Source organism: Lepisma saccharinum, chromosome 23 (genome assembly GCF_977018435.1).
Source record: "Lepisma saccharinum chromosome 23, izLepSacc3.1, whole genome shotgun sequence".
NCBI lineage: Eukaryota > Metazoa > Arthropoda > Insecta > Zygentoma > Lepismatidae > Lepisma > Lepisma saccharinum.
Window position 1 is genome coordinate 26,326,235 of NC_139251.1, and position 16,990 is coordinate 26,343,224.

A 16,990-nucleotide genomic window follows, 5' to 3' on the forward strand; every position below is an offset into this window, starting at 1 on the left:
CTGCAAATATTCTGTTGGAATTTATTACTCTTCTGGCTCACTTCACCTTCTTTAATGTAGCAGTGCTTACGAAGGACTTCTTTCAACATCCTGATGTATTACTGGTTTCGCACGAGTTAACATACATTTACAATGACATTGCACTATTCTTAGATATCAAGAAGGATCCAACCAAACGGGATATATATTGAATACTATCACGAAAAAGTGAATCGTAAATCTGCATTGGTGAACATTATAAAAATTGGCAAGTGCATGCTCCCAACCTCAAATTTACTGCAACACTAGTATTGCAATGAAATTAACGCCACACTCTGTCCTGTCTGTTAGTAGGGACTTTGATTTTTCGCAAACGCCAAAACCGTGAAAAATGGTAATTCCTGTGAAGTTATGTTTAAGAATGTGGAGTGATGTCTGGACACATTTTGCGCCCGTTAGAAATATCGAAATAATGCGTATTTGGCATAAAATGCGAATTGTTGGCGTTTTATCGATTTTTTTTAAAGAAATGTCCTAAAACGATGAAAAATTCCATGAAATCCAACATGCTTGTCTTTTCTAGGCCATGTTTGTGTACATAGAAATGCAAGTTTTCCAACATTTTATTCAAGAGTAAACTATAGAGTTATACGTACATGGAATAATTCCGACAGCCACATTAAATCATGTAAAATTGGCAGGGTTCTAACAGGAGATCGAGTGTGTATCTACCGTCACACGGGAGCAGCATCTTCAGTATTTGTCGCACGAGATATGTTTTGAATTACCAAGCTAAGTGTGCAGCATCGGCATTTGTCGAGCGAGTAATAATGGAGCTCAGTCGTTAAGGCATCTGACTACTATGCGAGAGACCCGGGGTCGATGCCCTGCGGGGGAGAACCGGGATGTTTTCCACCTATTCAAACTTCTCCGGCACCACCCAGCATCATATGAACCTGGTACCTTGAGGAAACTTTGAGGGATAAAGGTAGCCAGGAGTGTGGTGCTGATCACATCACCCCTACCTTCAGCCGTGATCAAGAAAGTGTGGGGCCCTAACTCCAAACCCCTATACACCTTCATGGAAAAGTGCAGGGGAGCTATTTACTTTTACTTCCTCAAAAATCTGTTCCAACATATCAAACTGTCTCGAAAATACGTAGACCATGTGACCTACAATTTAAAATAATAGTTTAAAAGCACAATGGAGTATTAAGTTTCAGTATATTTGGCAGATAAATGTTTTAAAACAGAATAGCGAATTTTGGGCAACCTAACACTAACAAGTCAAAAAAATACAATGCCAATTTTTGGTGCCATAATATATCGGTATCTGTCACATGAGATTGATTGATTTTAATTTTTTGGGTGCGTTGCCACTTATGGTCATTATGCACTATGCACCCTTCAGTATATACGGGGAAATTTCCATTATCTAAAATCCATACCTTAAAATTAAAAAAAGGGGTATGGAAAATAACTTTCCCAAAATAACTTTCAAGATATCAAAGTCTCACGAAGAGGCGTAAGCCATGTGACTTACAATTTGAAACAGTAGTTTTAAAACACCATGAAGGTATAATTTCAGATGTTTGCCAGAAAATGTGCTAAAATGAAAATGTGAATTTTGGGAAAAATAACACGTTATAGTAAAAAAAAAATACACCAATTTGAAAAAAAATAACCAAATATTAAGGTCCCTACCGATTAGGTATAAATAAAACAAGAATATCAGTTGTAATTTATTGCATTAGTAACAGTGATTCCTAACCTAATTTTCGGCATAATCACCACTGTTTTTATGACATTAGTGGTAGCATGGCACTAAATTTTGTATGCCCATGGTATATGTGTCTGACAGCAAAGACTGGAACTATCTCTACTGCAGTGTAGCTGTGAAATCCTTACCCTGCCAGAGACCTCTTCAGTTAAACAAAGAGATGAAAGTCGGTACATTCAAGGCCAGGGCTGTACAGGAAGTGGTCCAAAATCTCTCACCTGAAGTGATGGAACACCCGCGTGTACTCAGCTGTATGGGGTTGCGCACATTCGATTGGCCTTCGTGAATTGTCTGCACCATCGTCTGACCATACTATCATTCACGACATCTGGTCTGCACACATCACAAGATTGCTGGTGGCTCTGTGCCAAATTCTGAGCGTGCAAAAATCTGATTACTACACGTAGGCTACATTGCAGTCGGTGGGAGACTGTATGAGAGCTGCAATCTTTAACCTAGAACTTTCCTAAAACGGCTGCATTGCAACTGTACCAGATTACAGCTACATGCCACTTCTTCCTGCCTGCATGTGTGTGTGTCGCTCTCCGACCACTAGTGCTGCGTATAGGGACCATTGGACCTTTTTTTAGGATGCCCCTCGTATATGAACTTTCAGAAGCTTTTATTATTAGAGTGTTCCTGTTTTAATGTGTGGTTAGCTAAGTCAGGTACCTATACAGTGAAATTCTATAAATTGCTTGCGTTAAATTTCTAATACCTACATACCCTTTTCGTCAGCATTAATGATATAACTGCATGTTGTCAGTTTCACAGTACTTCACTTGGATATACTGTACTGAAGCAGAAATCCCATTGATAATGTAAGGAAATATGACACTTTATTGCACTCATGGTTCTTGCAAGCAGAGGGTTCCAAACCTCAGTGGAAATATCAACATATAATACCGAGAATGTATAAGGAGACTGATAAATTATAAATTGTATTTCTTAATCAATCACTCTTCACTCTTATCTCATTTAGTCGTAACTTTAAAAATAATCAAATATTTTATTTTAAACTTACTGCGTATGACAACATTCCGTAATCCTTCCCTAGTTTGTGAATTGTAATAATTTTCCAAATTCACTATTTTGCAGTTTGAATTCAAATCATAGAGAATAGAGATATTAAGTCAATTTCATAGAAGATAATATTGGCACTTAACAAAACCATACGTGGATCTGTAAGAGTTTCTTATTTCCATTTGCAAAATCATTGATTTAGTTTAGTTTCTAATTGTCAGGGAAAAATGTAAATTTTGTCCTGGAGAGCCTGGAAAAGTCAGGGAATTTAATTTCTGCTTGTTTGTAGCCACCCTGTACTTATTATCATGGTTACGATATTTGCACACATTTTGAAAAGCATATCAAGCAACTTAGTCAAAGGAAAAGGTAAAACAAATCTGTAAATCATAACGCTACGTATTACGCATATGCTTTTAACATTATGGACAACTGAGATGCACGTGCCTAACTTTGCGTGCGCTGTTGGATCTAGGATTGCCACACGTTCCTCTTTTATCTTTAACTTTGCTGCTTCTAATGAAGGTAATATCCAACATTAAACCATCTCTTTGTGAATTTAATAGTTAGTTTACACATTTAAAATGACACCCATTTTGTTAGCTACACCTCCCATCAAGCATTGTTGAAACAACACTGGAGTCGATTTTCTTGGTTCTATTCCGACCGTGGCAAACAGATGCAGCGGGGACAGAAATCGTGCCAGATAGCACCCACTGATAATGCACCTTACAGTGCTTGAGAATCGGGGTGCCCTGTCATTGGTTGAGAAGATACTACGTAAGCAAACACACCCATCATGGGCGAGTCCAAATCATTTCTTCCATTCACCCGCACGTAAGTCCTCTCAAGAAGCATTACAGAGAAACAACTCGAATCAAAACAAGTCCTCAATTGTTTCGTTAAAAGTTCTACTTGAAGCCTGATATTGCTATGTGTGTTCAAGCGATAAATACGGGAATGAAATACGTTTTCTTCAATAATTTCAACTTGTACGAGGGCCACTATTTATATTTTGAGCCTTGGCAACACTGATTGAAGTTAGGCGCGATTTGACGTTAGCACGGAATCGTCTGGCATTATTGACCATAACGTACTTCAAATGTTTTGTCAATAGCTTCATTTGTGTTGTTTATGTTGCCTTGGAGATTGCGTGACAACAATAAAATGGAATTAACTCCTGAACATTTTCGTGCGATGATTTTTTACGATTTTCGACGTGGATTATCAAGATAAGAGTGCATCGATCAACTTACTTCCACATTTAGCGATGAAGCCCCATCCTTTGCCACTGTGAAACGCTGGTATAACGAATTTAATCGTGGCCGCCATTCGCTCACCGACGAGATTCGCGAAGGTCGTCCAAAATCAGTTGTTGTTCAAGAAAACATTGATGCTGTGCAAAACCTAATACTGCAAGATCGTCATGTGACATACTGTGAGATTGAGGCAACCATAGGCATTAGTTCCACCAGCATATATAAAATATTACATGATCATTTAGCTGTGAGAAAGGTATGTTCTCGTTGGATCCCACACAATTTGACAAAAACTCAAAAAGACGCTCGTATCAATTGGTGCAAACAAATGCTCAATAAATACAATCGTGGTGCTTCAAAAGACGTATATAAGATTGTAACAGGTGACGAATCATGGATATATGCATATGAGCCGGAACGTAAACAGCAGTCGACTGTATGGGTGTTTCAAGATGAACCCAATCCAACAAAAGTTGTACGCGCTCGAAGCACATCGAAACAAATGGTCGCCTGTTTTTTCAGGAAAACTAGTCATGTGGCAACTGTGCCTTTAGAGGAACGTAGAACGGTCAACTCTGAATGGTACACAACAATTTGTTTGCCAGAGGTCTTCGGTCAAATACGGAAAACAAACAAATGACGTCGGATCATTCTTCATCAAGTCAATGCCAGCTGTCACACATCTCGTCTAACAACCGACTTTATGAACAGTCAAAAAATCGAATTGATGGGTCATCCGCCGTACAGTCCTGATTTGGCACCCGATGACTTCTTCTTGTTCCCGAATGTCAAGAATAAATTGCGTGGACAACGATTTTTGTTGGCGGAAGATGCCGTTGATGCGTTCAAAAATCATATTATGGAGGTGTCTCAAGAAGATTGGAAAAACTGCCTTGACAAATGGTTCGAACGAATGCAAAAGTGTATTGACCATAAAGGAGAATACTTCGAAAAACAATAAAGCAGTTTTCAATGCCAAATTCCTGTTTTTTCATTGTTAGGCTCAAAATATAAATAGTGACCCTCGTAAGGTGGACTTACAAGCCTTACGTGGGCACTATGCCGCTGGTGTGCACACACTTATTTTGGCCAGTGTACATGGTGCATTATTTAGTTTAACATGCTATGAAACCAGAGGTCCTTGAACAAACTGGAGATTGATTAAGAGATTGGTTAGTTCGTATGAATTTTCCAGCCTAACTATTGCCTTTTTTTGTTGGAGCAGGAAAAGGTTTAATATCCATTTGCCTTGACTAATCTCACCCAACAGGTTGTTAGTTAGGTGCTGGGGCTTGCTCTGAGTTGATAGCTTCCTGGAGATGAGGCCTGCTTGAAAAGGTTTATTATCCATCCAACCAGAGGTCCTTGGATCGAATCTTGGGTAAAACCTGAACATTTTCATTTTGCTTCTTCCTTCATCATTCATCATAATTATCCTTCAGATGGAGAGAGGCTATTCAAAATTGCCAAAAATACATTACTAGAGATTGACCGGTATGAAATTTCACAATACCAACCAATAAAGTGCTGTTATAAAATTTACTAATACTGATAGCCTCTATTCTACCAACCAGTGACATGCACTGAGGAGTAGCTAGTCTAGCAGAGAGAGATCAATCAATCTCACATCTCTAATTATTTTCAAATCACAATATTTATTGTCTTGTTAAAGACACAGTTCATATGCAACACTTTTTTTCACACGCTTCTCATCCCTCGGTGCAATCCGCGTGCAAAGCTGGTCTAACTCGCTCTTCTTCCGCCTCACCAGTTCCAGGTATAGAACGGCCACCCAGAGGAAAAGGGAAGATTTCTGTCTCTACTTCCCTTGCCCCCTTGCCCCCGCTGCAATGGTTATAAGCCCGTGCTTTCAGGTCCCCCAGTCTATCTCCTATAGGACATAGGGGTTTCCCTTCGATTTCTTTGTAAATTCTCTAAAGAATTTAGGGGGAAATTTTCTGCAATACTTATGTTCTCTGTATTTACACCACAACTTTTTACACGTTGTACAATATGTATGTATAATATGGGATGTAGTTTTATTATTTATGAAATGGGAATGTGTTATTTGCAGACAATAATGTTATGCTTTCATTCTTTTTTTTTTTTTCCAAATATGGAATATATAATGATTAAATTACAAATATTTGCTCAGGCTCTCTCTTTCTCTCATTGTAGTAGTGTTTTATTTAAATATACTAATCTCTTGGCCTCTAATGGATGTATTTATTTGGGCAAGAGAACGTGTGTTCATATTGTTGTTGGTTTGGTTTATTTTACTTCGCTTTTCTGCCACATTTGGTTATCGTGAAAGTGATGAGTGATGATATGATGAAATTGATGAAGGGACCTCGAACAATCCAGGCCAAGATTCGAACCGGTGATGAGCATGCATTCTTGTTCCTATGTGTTGTACTCTGCAGTGAATAATGAAATAATTTGGAATGAAAAATGTATCTCAGAACTCAAAAAGCCAAATGAATATTATTGAAGAAACTACAAAAAAGTGTGTTTTGTTACCCGTTTTGATTCTGTGTATAAAGTGGACTTCAAAAACCAAATCAACCAACCGTGGGGGAGTAGTTATCACAGTGCGCTACGATACCAGGAGTTCCGGGTTCGAACCTCGACCTGGGCATGGGTGTTCTTTGTGTTTGCCCTTTCATTAATTTTATTGTATTTTAATGTATTTGCAATTAACCAAATGTGACAAAAAGTGATGCTAACTAACAAAAATTAAATCAAATCATTGATTGATTGCTTGATTTGGTTTATTTTACTTTGCTTTTCTGCCACCTTTGGCTAATTGTGAAGATGATACAATAAAATTGATGAAGGGACACACACAAAGAATACCCATGGCCAAGCCGAGATTCGAACACAGGATCTCCGACTTAGTAGTCAAATCAAATCATTTTCTACAGTGCGTCCATTTCGATCTTCAGACGAGAGATCGGGAGAAGCGTGGCGGGCGGCGCAAGGGGAGATGCCGACATTTGCGGCCTGTAATGCCCGCTTATTTTTATGGACATATGCAGACATTTATACGTATAAATATTGCAAAACGAGCACTAACCTGTGTTATAATTTATCGTCTGTAATTCATCCAAGTTCTGCCCTTATATACACAAAAAATACGCTTTAGAAACGATGTTAAGAGCCACAGATAATAAAACATTTTAATCATAGTTTTGACCAGTAATGTCCTGCTTAAGTTTATATCCTTGAAAGAGTTTTGTGCAATGGGGATCGTTTGGAGGTTTTGAATGTGCAACACTGTATCAAGATTACGCTGTAGACGAAACCGTTAAAAGTCAATGTTGTTCGTGAGCTTCCTTGCAATCCGAAATCTCCGAGCTCGAGTTTTTTGTTCCTTTCGCAACAGGGCTGTGAATATAGTGGCGAGCAGATGTAAACCAAGAGCGTGTTAATTTCGTACTGTGCGCAAGAGTGTTATTATTGGTTACTTGCCGTTACTTGTTTGTGTTATTGCAATGTGTATGTGTGTTGTGTCTATGAGAGGATTGGAATGCCAGCCACAAGGTTCACGTTACAAGGGGTCTGATAAGTTCTCGGCCCAACCCAGAAGTACTTTAGCTACAGGCACGAAAGTTTCAGGCTATTCAACGTATTCTCCCCGAAAGTCTACACACTTGGCACTTGGTGGATATTAGTTTGAACAACTCTTATAACACAGGTTAGTGCTCGTTTTGCAATATTTATATAAATGTCTGCATATGTCCATAAAAATAAGCGGGCATTACAGGCCGCAAATGTCGGCATCTCCCCTTGCGCCGCCCGCCACGCTTCTCCCGATCACTCGGCTGAAGATCGAAATGGACGCACGGTATTTTTGAATGGGCGTGGGGGTTGCGTGTACTTTTTTTAGTACTCATTCATCATTTTGCAATCTTTTTCCTGTTATTGACGTTCTATTTTTTAGGAATAGTGGGCCTTAAAGGGGGGAGGGTATGACCCACACCAACCCCCCTCCCCCTTGAACATGCCACTGATTGCTAACCCAAGTGCCAACGTCACCGCACGTCACTGCTACCAACCAAATATAGAATTGTAAATGTTTCTTGAAGAACATGTATATACGTATGTAATGTATGTAATGAGGTGTTAGCAGCCAGTGTTTCCCTTAAGAAAGAAGCTGCATATTTAGACATTTACTTTACAAACCAGTGTTTATATTCATAAAATATAATGAAACCCCAATTTCATATTCTTGGATTTTACATTTTCTTGCATTATACATCAATTCTCATTGTCCAAATAGAGCAAAATGTTATAAAAATTTTCTGAGATTTTAGATTTTTCCTTATTTTAAGATTTTACATCTTGGTCCCATGAAAGGTGTATAACCGACGTTCCATACAGACAGAATTTTACACTCAATTGTGTGCTATTTATACACACATAAGACTGGTAAATTGTTTGGTAATTTTACTGATACACAAATATGCCAATACCGATAGAGTAAAAATAGTCCTATCCGTAAGATCTGTGAGATGCAGTAAAGTACTCAATTGAAATTATGAATTTCATCTTCATTTTGGTCCTTGAATCTTCACTTTTTAGAAGTCACAAGATGAAAAAGAAACAGTTTGGGAAGAATGATTGAAAAAAGCAGAAAGAAAATATCGTGGCATTGGTTCTGTGCTTAACAAACTTTGGAAAAGATTTTTAATCTTATTTCTATTCCTATTTTTCAGAGAAACTTAAGTTTGGACTCCTGACAGAAATCAAATCCTGCACCTATGGAATAGGTCAGGCACTAAAGAAGAAATTCAAGAGGGAAATGGATTATGTTTATGCAGTGATGAGTGACATGGACAGAAAACTTGAGAGACCAATCAGAGACCTGGATGATGTTCGACAAGTCATGGACATTCTGAAGAAGGTTCGTGAGCAGGAGGTTGACATGGAGCTTAAGATTGATCCTGTGGAGGTAATTATTTCTACTTGCATTAAATTTCTGTAGTTAGAGTGCGTGAAAGAGGTAGTAGACATTTAGTGGAATCTGTTTCAGAGCTGTTAGCATGAGGATAGGGGAATATTTCTCTTTCAATAAAATGGACTCTGTATATGTAAATAATACAAGGGTAAGTCAGTAAACAGGTCACAATTTTTTATTTAAAGAAAATACTGAGATATTGACTTGAAAACTGTTTTTATTTCTCAACATAATCTTCAACAACATTGATACACATTTCCCATTGTTTTATCAGTACCCCGAAACCTGCTGCATGAAAGATTTTGGACTGCTGTTACAACGACAGTCACACCTCATGTTCAACATCTTAATCATCACCAAATGTTTGTTGCCAAGTTATTGCCAGCTCAAATAGGTGAAAGTCACTGTAGGCTAAATGATAATAACACCCTTTTGCAGAAACTACTCACTACTATTTTCAGCTATGCCACATCAGTTTGTGACCTCTTTACTGACTTCCCCTCATATTTTTGGTCTGTGAGTATCATAGAATGAATATTTTTGTATCTGGCATTTAAGTATATCAATATTTTTGGAATGTAACAAATACCAAAACCCAGAAAGTAAAACTCAAAACCAGGCAGCCCTAGTGAAAAATTAAGACTTGCTAATTCTATGTTCTTCATTCTTTGACAGGAAGCTTTTAATGTTGTGACCCGTTTTGACATTCCTGTAACACGTGAAGAACTGGATCAGGTAGACAACCTAAGGTACACGTGGCAGAAAGTTCAAGCCCGAGCTCTAGATGTTCACGTTCTTCTCCTCACAATGCAGCCACACTTCGAAGATGACTTAGCAAAGAATTTGATCAAGTTCAAGCAGGACAATGTAGATTTCTGTGATGACTATAGGACAACAGGACCAATGATGCCTGGCCTTTCTCCCAGAGAAGCTTCAGACAGGCTGGTGATGTTCCAGGTAATTATGTTTGGAATAGTTCTGTTACACTATAGAAATATCTATCTGAAAGCACTTATTTCTTCTAAGCTAATATCTATGGCAGAGTGGTTATCACAGTCTGCTATGGCGACAAAGGTCCCAGGTTTGAATCCCTGTCTGGGCATGGGTGTTCTTTGTGAGTATCCCTTCATCAGTTTCATCATACCATCACTTATCCTCATCTTCACCATTAGCCAAAAGTGGCAGAAAACCAAATCAATCAATTATTTCTTCTAAGCATCTAACCTGAAATATGTATATATATGAAAAAGCATGTATATTTTGTACATTTATAAATATTTTACCACATTTTCCGCCATCTTAAATACGAATCATCTGAAATAGCACATTGCGGTCTCCATTCCAGCACGGAGGTCGGCACACACAGTATGTTGCAATGTACAGGCAGTAGGTTTACTTGTACCTTTCTATGTAGATATGTAATACATATGTAATTCATTTAAGAATTACAACTTATTCAGTGATATGCTAAGGGGGATATAAGAGATTGGATTAAAATATTCATAATGAACTGATTTTATGGAATTATGAAGTACTTTGTAGTGTCTGCTAGCAAATTTTAAAAAAAATGAGTATGATGGCATAGACTGAATGCATGAAAAGCATTAACAATAGTGTGTTACATCCCAAGTAACCACAACCGTTGGGCCAATGTCAGTTTTTATGAGGGAAAGGTTGGCTTTACGTTGGCTGGCAAATTTACATTGGTCTTACGCTGGGCCAACGGTTGGACCCAACCATGAAAAAGTGAGTTAAAATCAGTTTTAGAAACAACTTTTCCATGCTAAAACAACATTCAGGAGTATGCTGTAAATTCTAGAGTGTAAAATGAGTGATATGTCACAGTGTTTCTTTTCAAATATTTCAGTCACAGCACATACTGGAAATATAATATATTTTTAATGAAAGTAGAAGCTATTTTTAACTTGCAGTCACTCACCAGTCCTTTGTCAGCTACCATGGATGAAAGATGTGTTGGTAATTGCTTATTGTTTGTCTCTTTAGCTGTAGTAGAACAAGAACATTCTTACAGGTATTATTGTGAAGGTGGTTAAATAATTTTATGTGAAGACTAAATTCCATGAAAGGTAAAACTGTAGAACAGTTTTTGTGCTAGAACTTGAAGGTACGGTGCCTTGTAAAAAATGATACCATGTGACTGAAAAAAGTGCTATGTATTTTTTATTTTGATAAATAATTTGTACTATTGTTTACATTTGACCTCACAATAAATTATGTATATATCAGAACAGAAACCTATCCATTCTTTAGTTTTCAGTACGTTGGGCCAACGTAAAACCATATGTTGGCCCAACATAAAAACCACTAATGCGTACCAGCATAAACGGACAAAACTACAAGGTATCAAACCAATTTATACATCGAAATCCATATGAGGTACTATACAATGCAGAAGCTAACCCCTCAACAACAAAATCTGTCAACTTAACGGGGCCAAGCAAAAAAGAAAATGGTAACGAAACTGGTAAACTCAAAAAGCAAGACAAATTTAACCCAAATAAAGAGTTCAAATGCAAGGTCTTAATTTTAGGCGATAGCCATAGTCGTGATATTGCATCAAAAATGTCAGAAAAATGCAATAAGTACGAAATAACTGGATACACTAAACCAGGGGCTCCACTGAATGAAGTAGTGAAATCAGCGGCTTCCATGTGCAAAAACTACGGAAGCAAAGACTGTGTAATCATAATGGGTGGATCAAACGATGTCGCCAAAAACGAGGCAAAAAATGTGATACCAGTACTAAAAAAGTGCCTCGAAAGTGTACAAAACACAAACGTCATTGTTACAGGAATCCCACATAGGTATGATCTCATTCCAACCTCTTGTGTAAACATGGAAATTGAAAGGGTTAACTCAAAAATCTCGAAAGTGTGCAAATTCTTCCCCACAGTAAAAATGTTGAGTGTCAACGACATTGGTAGAGATGGGCATACTACGCATGGTCAGCATCTTAACAGAAGAGGCAAAGACGTTCTGTGTAATAAACTCTGCTTACTGCTGAACAATTCATCTCCACAAAACAACAATGTTACCATAGTCCTCCCCGCACCTCAATCTATTGGAAAGGAGAAGGAAACAATCCTAGTGCAAGTGCTGAATAGTGAAAATCATCTCGAGAAGATAACTGAAAAAGATGCAGTTGAAAGGGAAAAGGGGTCATTCCATGTCAAATCATCCAGAATTTTGTGAAAATGTCACCCACCATCACCGATTTTGATGAAATTCGGTATGCTTATAGAACTTTTGATGTTGATTACAAAAATGACAACTTTTTTAAAATTGGTCAAAGGGTTCAGAAGTTACGAGCTTTTTAAGAACTCCCTGTACGCCACATGCAGCTTCACTTTGAATGACACGCATTAGGTTATAAACGATCGTATCTTCCCTCGGGTTTGCCGTAGAAACTTCAAGTTTGTTTTCTTTTGTTCAGAATAGTATAAGCTTTCATTTAAATAACGTTTCAGATGAATGCATCAATAAACATGTATTTTATATATAGTTTTATGTATTTTTTTAGAAAAATAAATGACTAACTTCAAGAGAGAATTTCATGCAATGCCCCCCCTTCAATTTCCCCCCAATTTTATATGTAGCTAGCTCAGAGTGTGTACTAATGCCTGATGGAAAAATTGGGATGGGCGGTTCAGAGACAGGGTGATAAAAAAATCATATGCATAAAATGACATTAAAAGTAAATCTTATTAAAAATGCTTATGTATTTAGCACAAAGCCTGAAGTACATTATGTTTCAAGCTACAATATTCACAATTTATGTTCACTATGTGTGAATGTAAGCATAGGCGTAACCTGGCGGGTCAAAGGGAAGCACTTGCCCTATCCCAAATTTATATATTAATTAAAATTTACAAGTTAAATATATTTTGTGATCCTCCTGGCACTTGAGGAACGAACGAATAAAGAGTAATAATTGTGATTTTTCAAATGTATTTATTAAATAATCCTGGACACTATTTTTATGCGATGGAAAACTTTGTGATTATCCCAACCCGAAGATAGTTTCCAAGTGACACCCATTAAGATTACTATTTTTGCTCTGACTGTTAAACAACTAGTGTTTCGAAGTAAATAGTTACAAAGTTACAAGTACAGTTACTTTTTATTTAGAAATTCTAACTGTAACTAGCTACTTTTAAAAGTAAGTACCAGTAACGTTAACAATGGTAACAGAGTTACTTTTTGCAGTAGGGAAATAGCTAAATTGGACAATTCTGTTCCAGACTATAAAAATAAAATATGTACCTTCTCCGGATGCTACGTGAAAGGATTTTCTTGGAATTGCTGGCAAGGAAGCTATGCTTTGTTGCATGCTAAATTTAGAACATCCCAACGCGTCTGACTACCATGCTCAAGGTCCCGGGTTCGATCCCCGGCCGGTTCAAATCCGGGAACTTTTCTAACGTTGGAAGCGGCCCCGGCGCCCACCCAGCGTCGAATAACATGGGTAACTGGGGGAAACCCTGGGGGGTAAAGGCGGTTAGGGGCGTGATGCTGATCACATCACCCCCACTCACGACCGGATCAAGAAAGTGTGGGGCGTTACCCCCACACCCCCTATACGCCTTCATGGCATGGTGCTAAGCACAGGGGAGCACTTTACCTTTACCTTTACGCTTTACTGTAATTCATTTCTAATTGTATGTGAAAACTCCATTGTTTTTGGTAGACTGCTGCGTTCGTTTGGAATGTTGTTGTCCAGCTAGGCAAAAGTCATTGTCGAGGGAGTGGATCTTTGGATCTTGTTGAACTTGGAATGGAGGAGAAAGAAATAGGTGCAAGTGGAATCAATGACACCATATTCAAAATAACGTGGTCAGCATACAAATGATTTTTTAATTATAATCGTTCAAGCAAACCTGACTGTGTTTTCCATCATTTATTAGAGTAATAATGTAAATATATGAATGCATATTATGTACTAGAAACATAAGTAAAACACGGAAGTCTTCATGATCATTGATATTGTGTAACTTTTACACAAATCAATGATCATAAACAGTACGTTACTGTTACAGTAACTGTAACAGAAACTCAGTTACTTTCAAAGTACCAGTAACAATAACTGAGTAACTTTTTTAATGATTGACTGTAACTCAGTTACTTGTAAAAAGTAACTTACGGAACCTGTAAATTCAAATTAGTGCATACTTCCTGGTACTGTTGTAGTACTTTGCAATCACTGACACATTGTACTGTGGGTTGTTGTCATTTCACCCTAGATGATTACTAAGAAATTTATGCCTTGAATACTATTTCTACGGAATTGGTACATAATTGCCGTACTTGTTGCTTTATACTATAGAAGTCTATACAAGTATTTTTACTGTTCCAACCATCCCGTCACAAGGATATTTTCTGTGGTATGTGGCGAAAAAGCTCCATTTCAAAAAACTTCAATCAGTTCAAATGTGTAGTATTAATTCTTACTTCATATTACGTATCCCCATGAAGAGTAGCCAAAAAAGAACTTCCATATTTAGATAAAATGCACAAAAAGAATGTTCTCGAAGATAAATTTGCTAAACTTGGAATGTTAATAATGATGATTATATATATAATTATATAATATATAATTTTTTTAAAGAAATGAAGACTGTTGAAACTAATTTACAGTGGAACGTTGATTTTAAGTTATCCAGGAGACCAAGCTGAAAAAACTTAATACAAGGGAAAATGTAAAATCTTGGAAAATTTCTAAACAATTTGCTATGTTGGGACCACCACGATTTAATGCAAAATGAAGGACAATGTAAAATCGAGGAACTTAAATCGGGGTTCCACTGTAATTATTACTTGCAAATTTTAAATTAATATATAAATTTGGGAGAGGGCAAGAGCTTCCCTTTGCCCCCACCAGGTTACGCCTATGCTTACATTCACACATAGTGAACATAAATTTTGAATATTGTAGCTTGAAATATAATGTGCTTAAGGCTTTGTGCTAAATACATAAGCATTTTTAATAAGATTTACTTTTAATGTCATTTTATGCAAATGATTTTTTTATCACCCTGTCTCTGAACCGCCCATCCCAATTTTTCCATCAGGCATTAGTACACACTCTGAGCTAGCTACATATAAAATTGGGGGGAAATTGAAGGGGGGGCATTGCATGAAATTCTCTCTTGAAGTTAGTCATTTATTTTTCTAAAAAAATACATAAAACTATATATAAAATACATGTTTATTGATGCATTCATCTGAAACGTTATTTAAATGAAAGCTTATACTATTCTGAACAAAAGAAAACAAACTTGAAGTTTCTACGGCAAACCCGAGGGAAGATACGATCGTTTATAACCTAATGCGTGTCATTCAAAGTGAAGCTGCATGTGGCGTACAGGGAGTTCTTAAAAAGCTCGTAACTTCTGAACTCCTTGACCAATTTTAAAAAAGTTGTCATTTTTGTAATCAGCTTCAAAAGTTCTATAAGCATACCGAATTTCATCAAAATCGGGGATGGTGGGTGACATGGCCTGGATGAATTGACGTGGAATGACCCAAAGGTAACAAACAACACTACCAAAAAGGTGAGTAAAGAATCTTTGTGTAATGTGCTCCACCGTGAAAATGAAGTGAGTGACAAACTACCGGAAAAAAATGAAACATCTGAAATTGCGAATACAAGTGATGGAGCTCTAAGACTGTCAAGAAGGGAAAAACGTGTACCACAAAAATTTCATGAAGATTTTTTATTGTAGAACCTAGTGACAAGAGTGATGATAAAAAAACAAAAGAAGGGAAAGGTACTCATGATAAAAAAGTAAATGCAAAAGAAAACACATTAAATATATTTCATCAAAACATACAAGGCCTTACCACAGCAAAAAAGCTTAATTTAGAAATATTTATGCAAAATGAATTATGTAACATTGATGTAAATTGTCTGACAGAACACTGGCTGCGAAAAGATGATCTTAACTACATAAACTTTCCAAATTTTACCCTAGCAACCAGTTTCTCCAGAGAAAATAAAATCAGGGGTGGGTCATGCATATTCATAAAAAATAACATTAAGGCAAAAGGGAGCAAACAATTCAACTACCTGAATGAGGAAAAAGAATTTGAAAGTTCCATAGTTGAATTTCCACCACTTAGGCTAGTATTAATTTGTGCATACAGAACACCCGACAGTAATATCAACAACTTTACTAGGAAACTAGATGTAATATTAGATGCTTATTCCAAAAGAAAAATCAAATCCATACTAATAGGAGATTTTAACATTGATTTCCTGAGTCAAAAAATAGAACATGAGGTAGAAATATTCATGAAAGCTCACAATCTGACAGCAGTTGTGAGAGTACCCACACGAATCACATCAAATTCAAAAACAGCAATTGATCAGGTTTTCTTAAACACCAACTTATTTGTATACAGTGTCAATACAATTAGTACTGGCTTTTCAGACCATGAGGCACAATGCATAAAAATTAGTGCAGCACAAAACACAAACCAAACACACACACCTTATAGACACATAAATACCACAAAAAGAGAATATAATGAAGCTAATTTTAGTTACTTTAACTACTTAATAAGTAGAGAATCGTGGGATGGCCTATACTACCAAACTGATGTGAATGAAGCATACGAGACATTGCAGTCTGCCATTTCATACTCATTTAATTTAGCATTTCCCAAAATAACAAAAAAAATATACATTAAAACAAAATCAAATTGGATAACACCCGACATCAAAGAAAACTGGAAAGATTTCATCATAATGAATAAATGCAGACACAAATTCAAAAGTGAAACATTCAATTCATATCTAAAGGAAAAAAGAAAGGAGTTTGAAAACTCAGTCAAGGAAGCAAAAAAAGACTATAATAGCAATATGATCCTAGACTCAAAAAACAAACAAAAAACCTTGTGGCATATTGCAAAAACCGAATTAGGTATGGTAGGGAAAGAAAAATACAAAGACAACATATCACTAAAACA

The 16,990-nt window shown here is 36.9% G+C and overlaps 1 protein-coding gene across 2 annotated transcripts in view; it reads left to right on the plus strand.

Annotated features, from left to right (window-relative positions):
* The window catches only part of Dhc1 (dynein axonemal heavy chain 1), a 344,548-nt gene that overhangs the window by 131,201 nt on the left and 196,357 nt on the right, over positions 1–16,990 (plus strand). For both annotated transcript variants that reach the window (XM_083144626.1, XM_083144627.1), the window contains exons 23-24: positions 8,760–8,995; positions 9,677–9,958. In XM_083144626.1, coding sequence (XP_083000752.1) covers positions 8,760–8,995; positions 9,677–9,958 — 518 coding nt within the window. The remainder of the gene's footprint in view (positions 1–8,759; positions 8,996–9,676; positions 9,959–16,990) is intronic.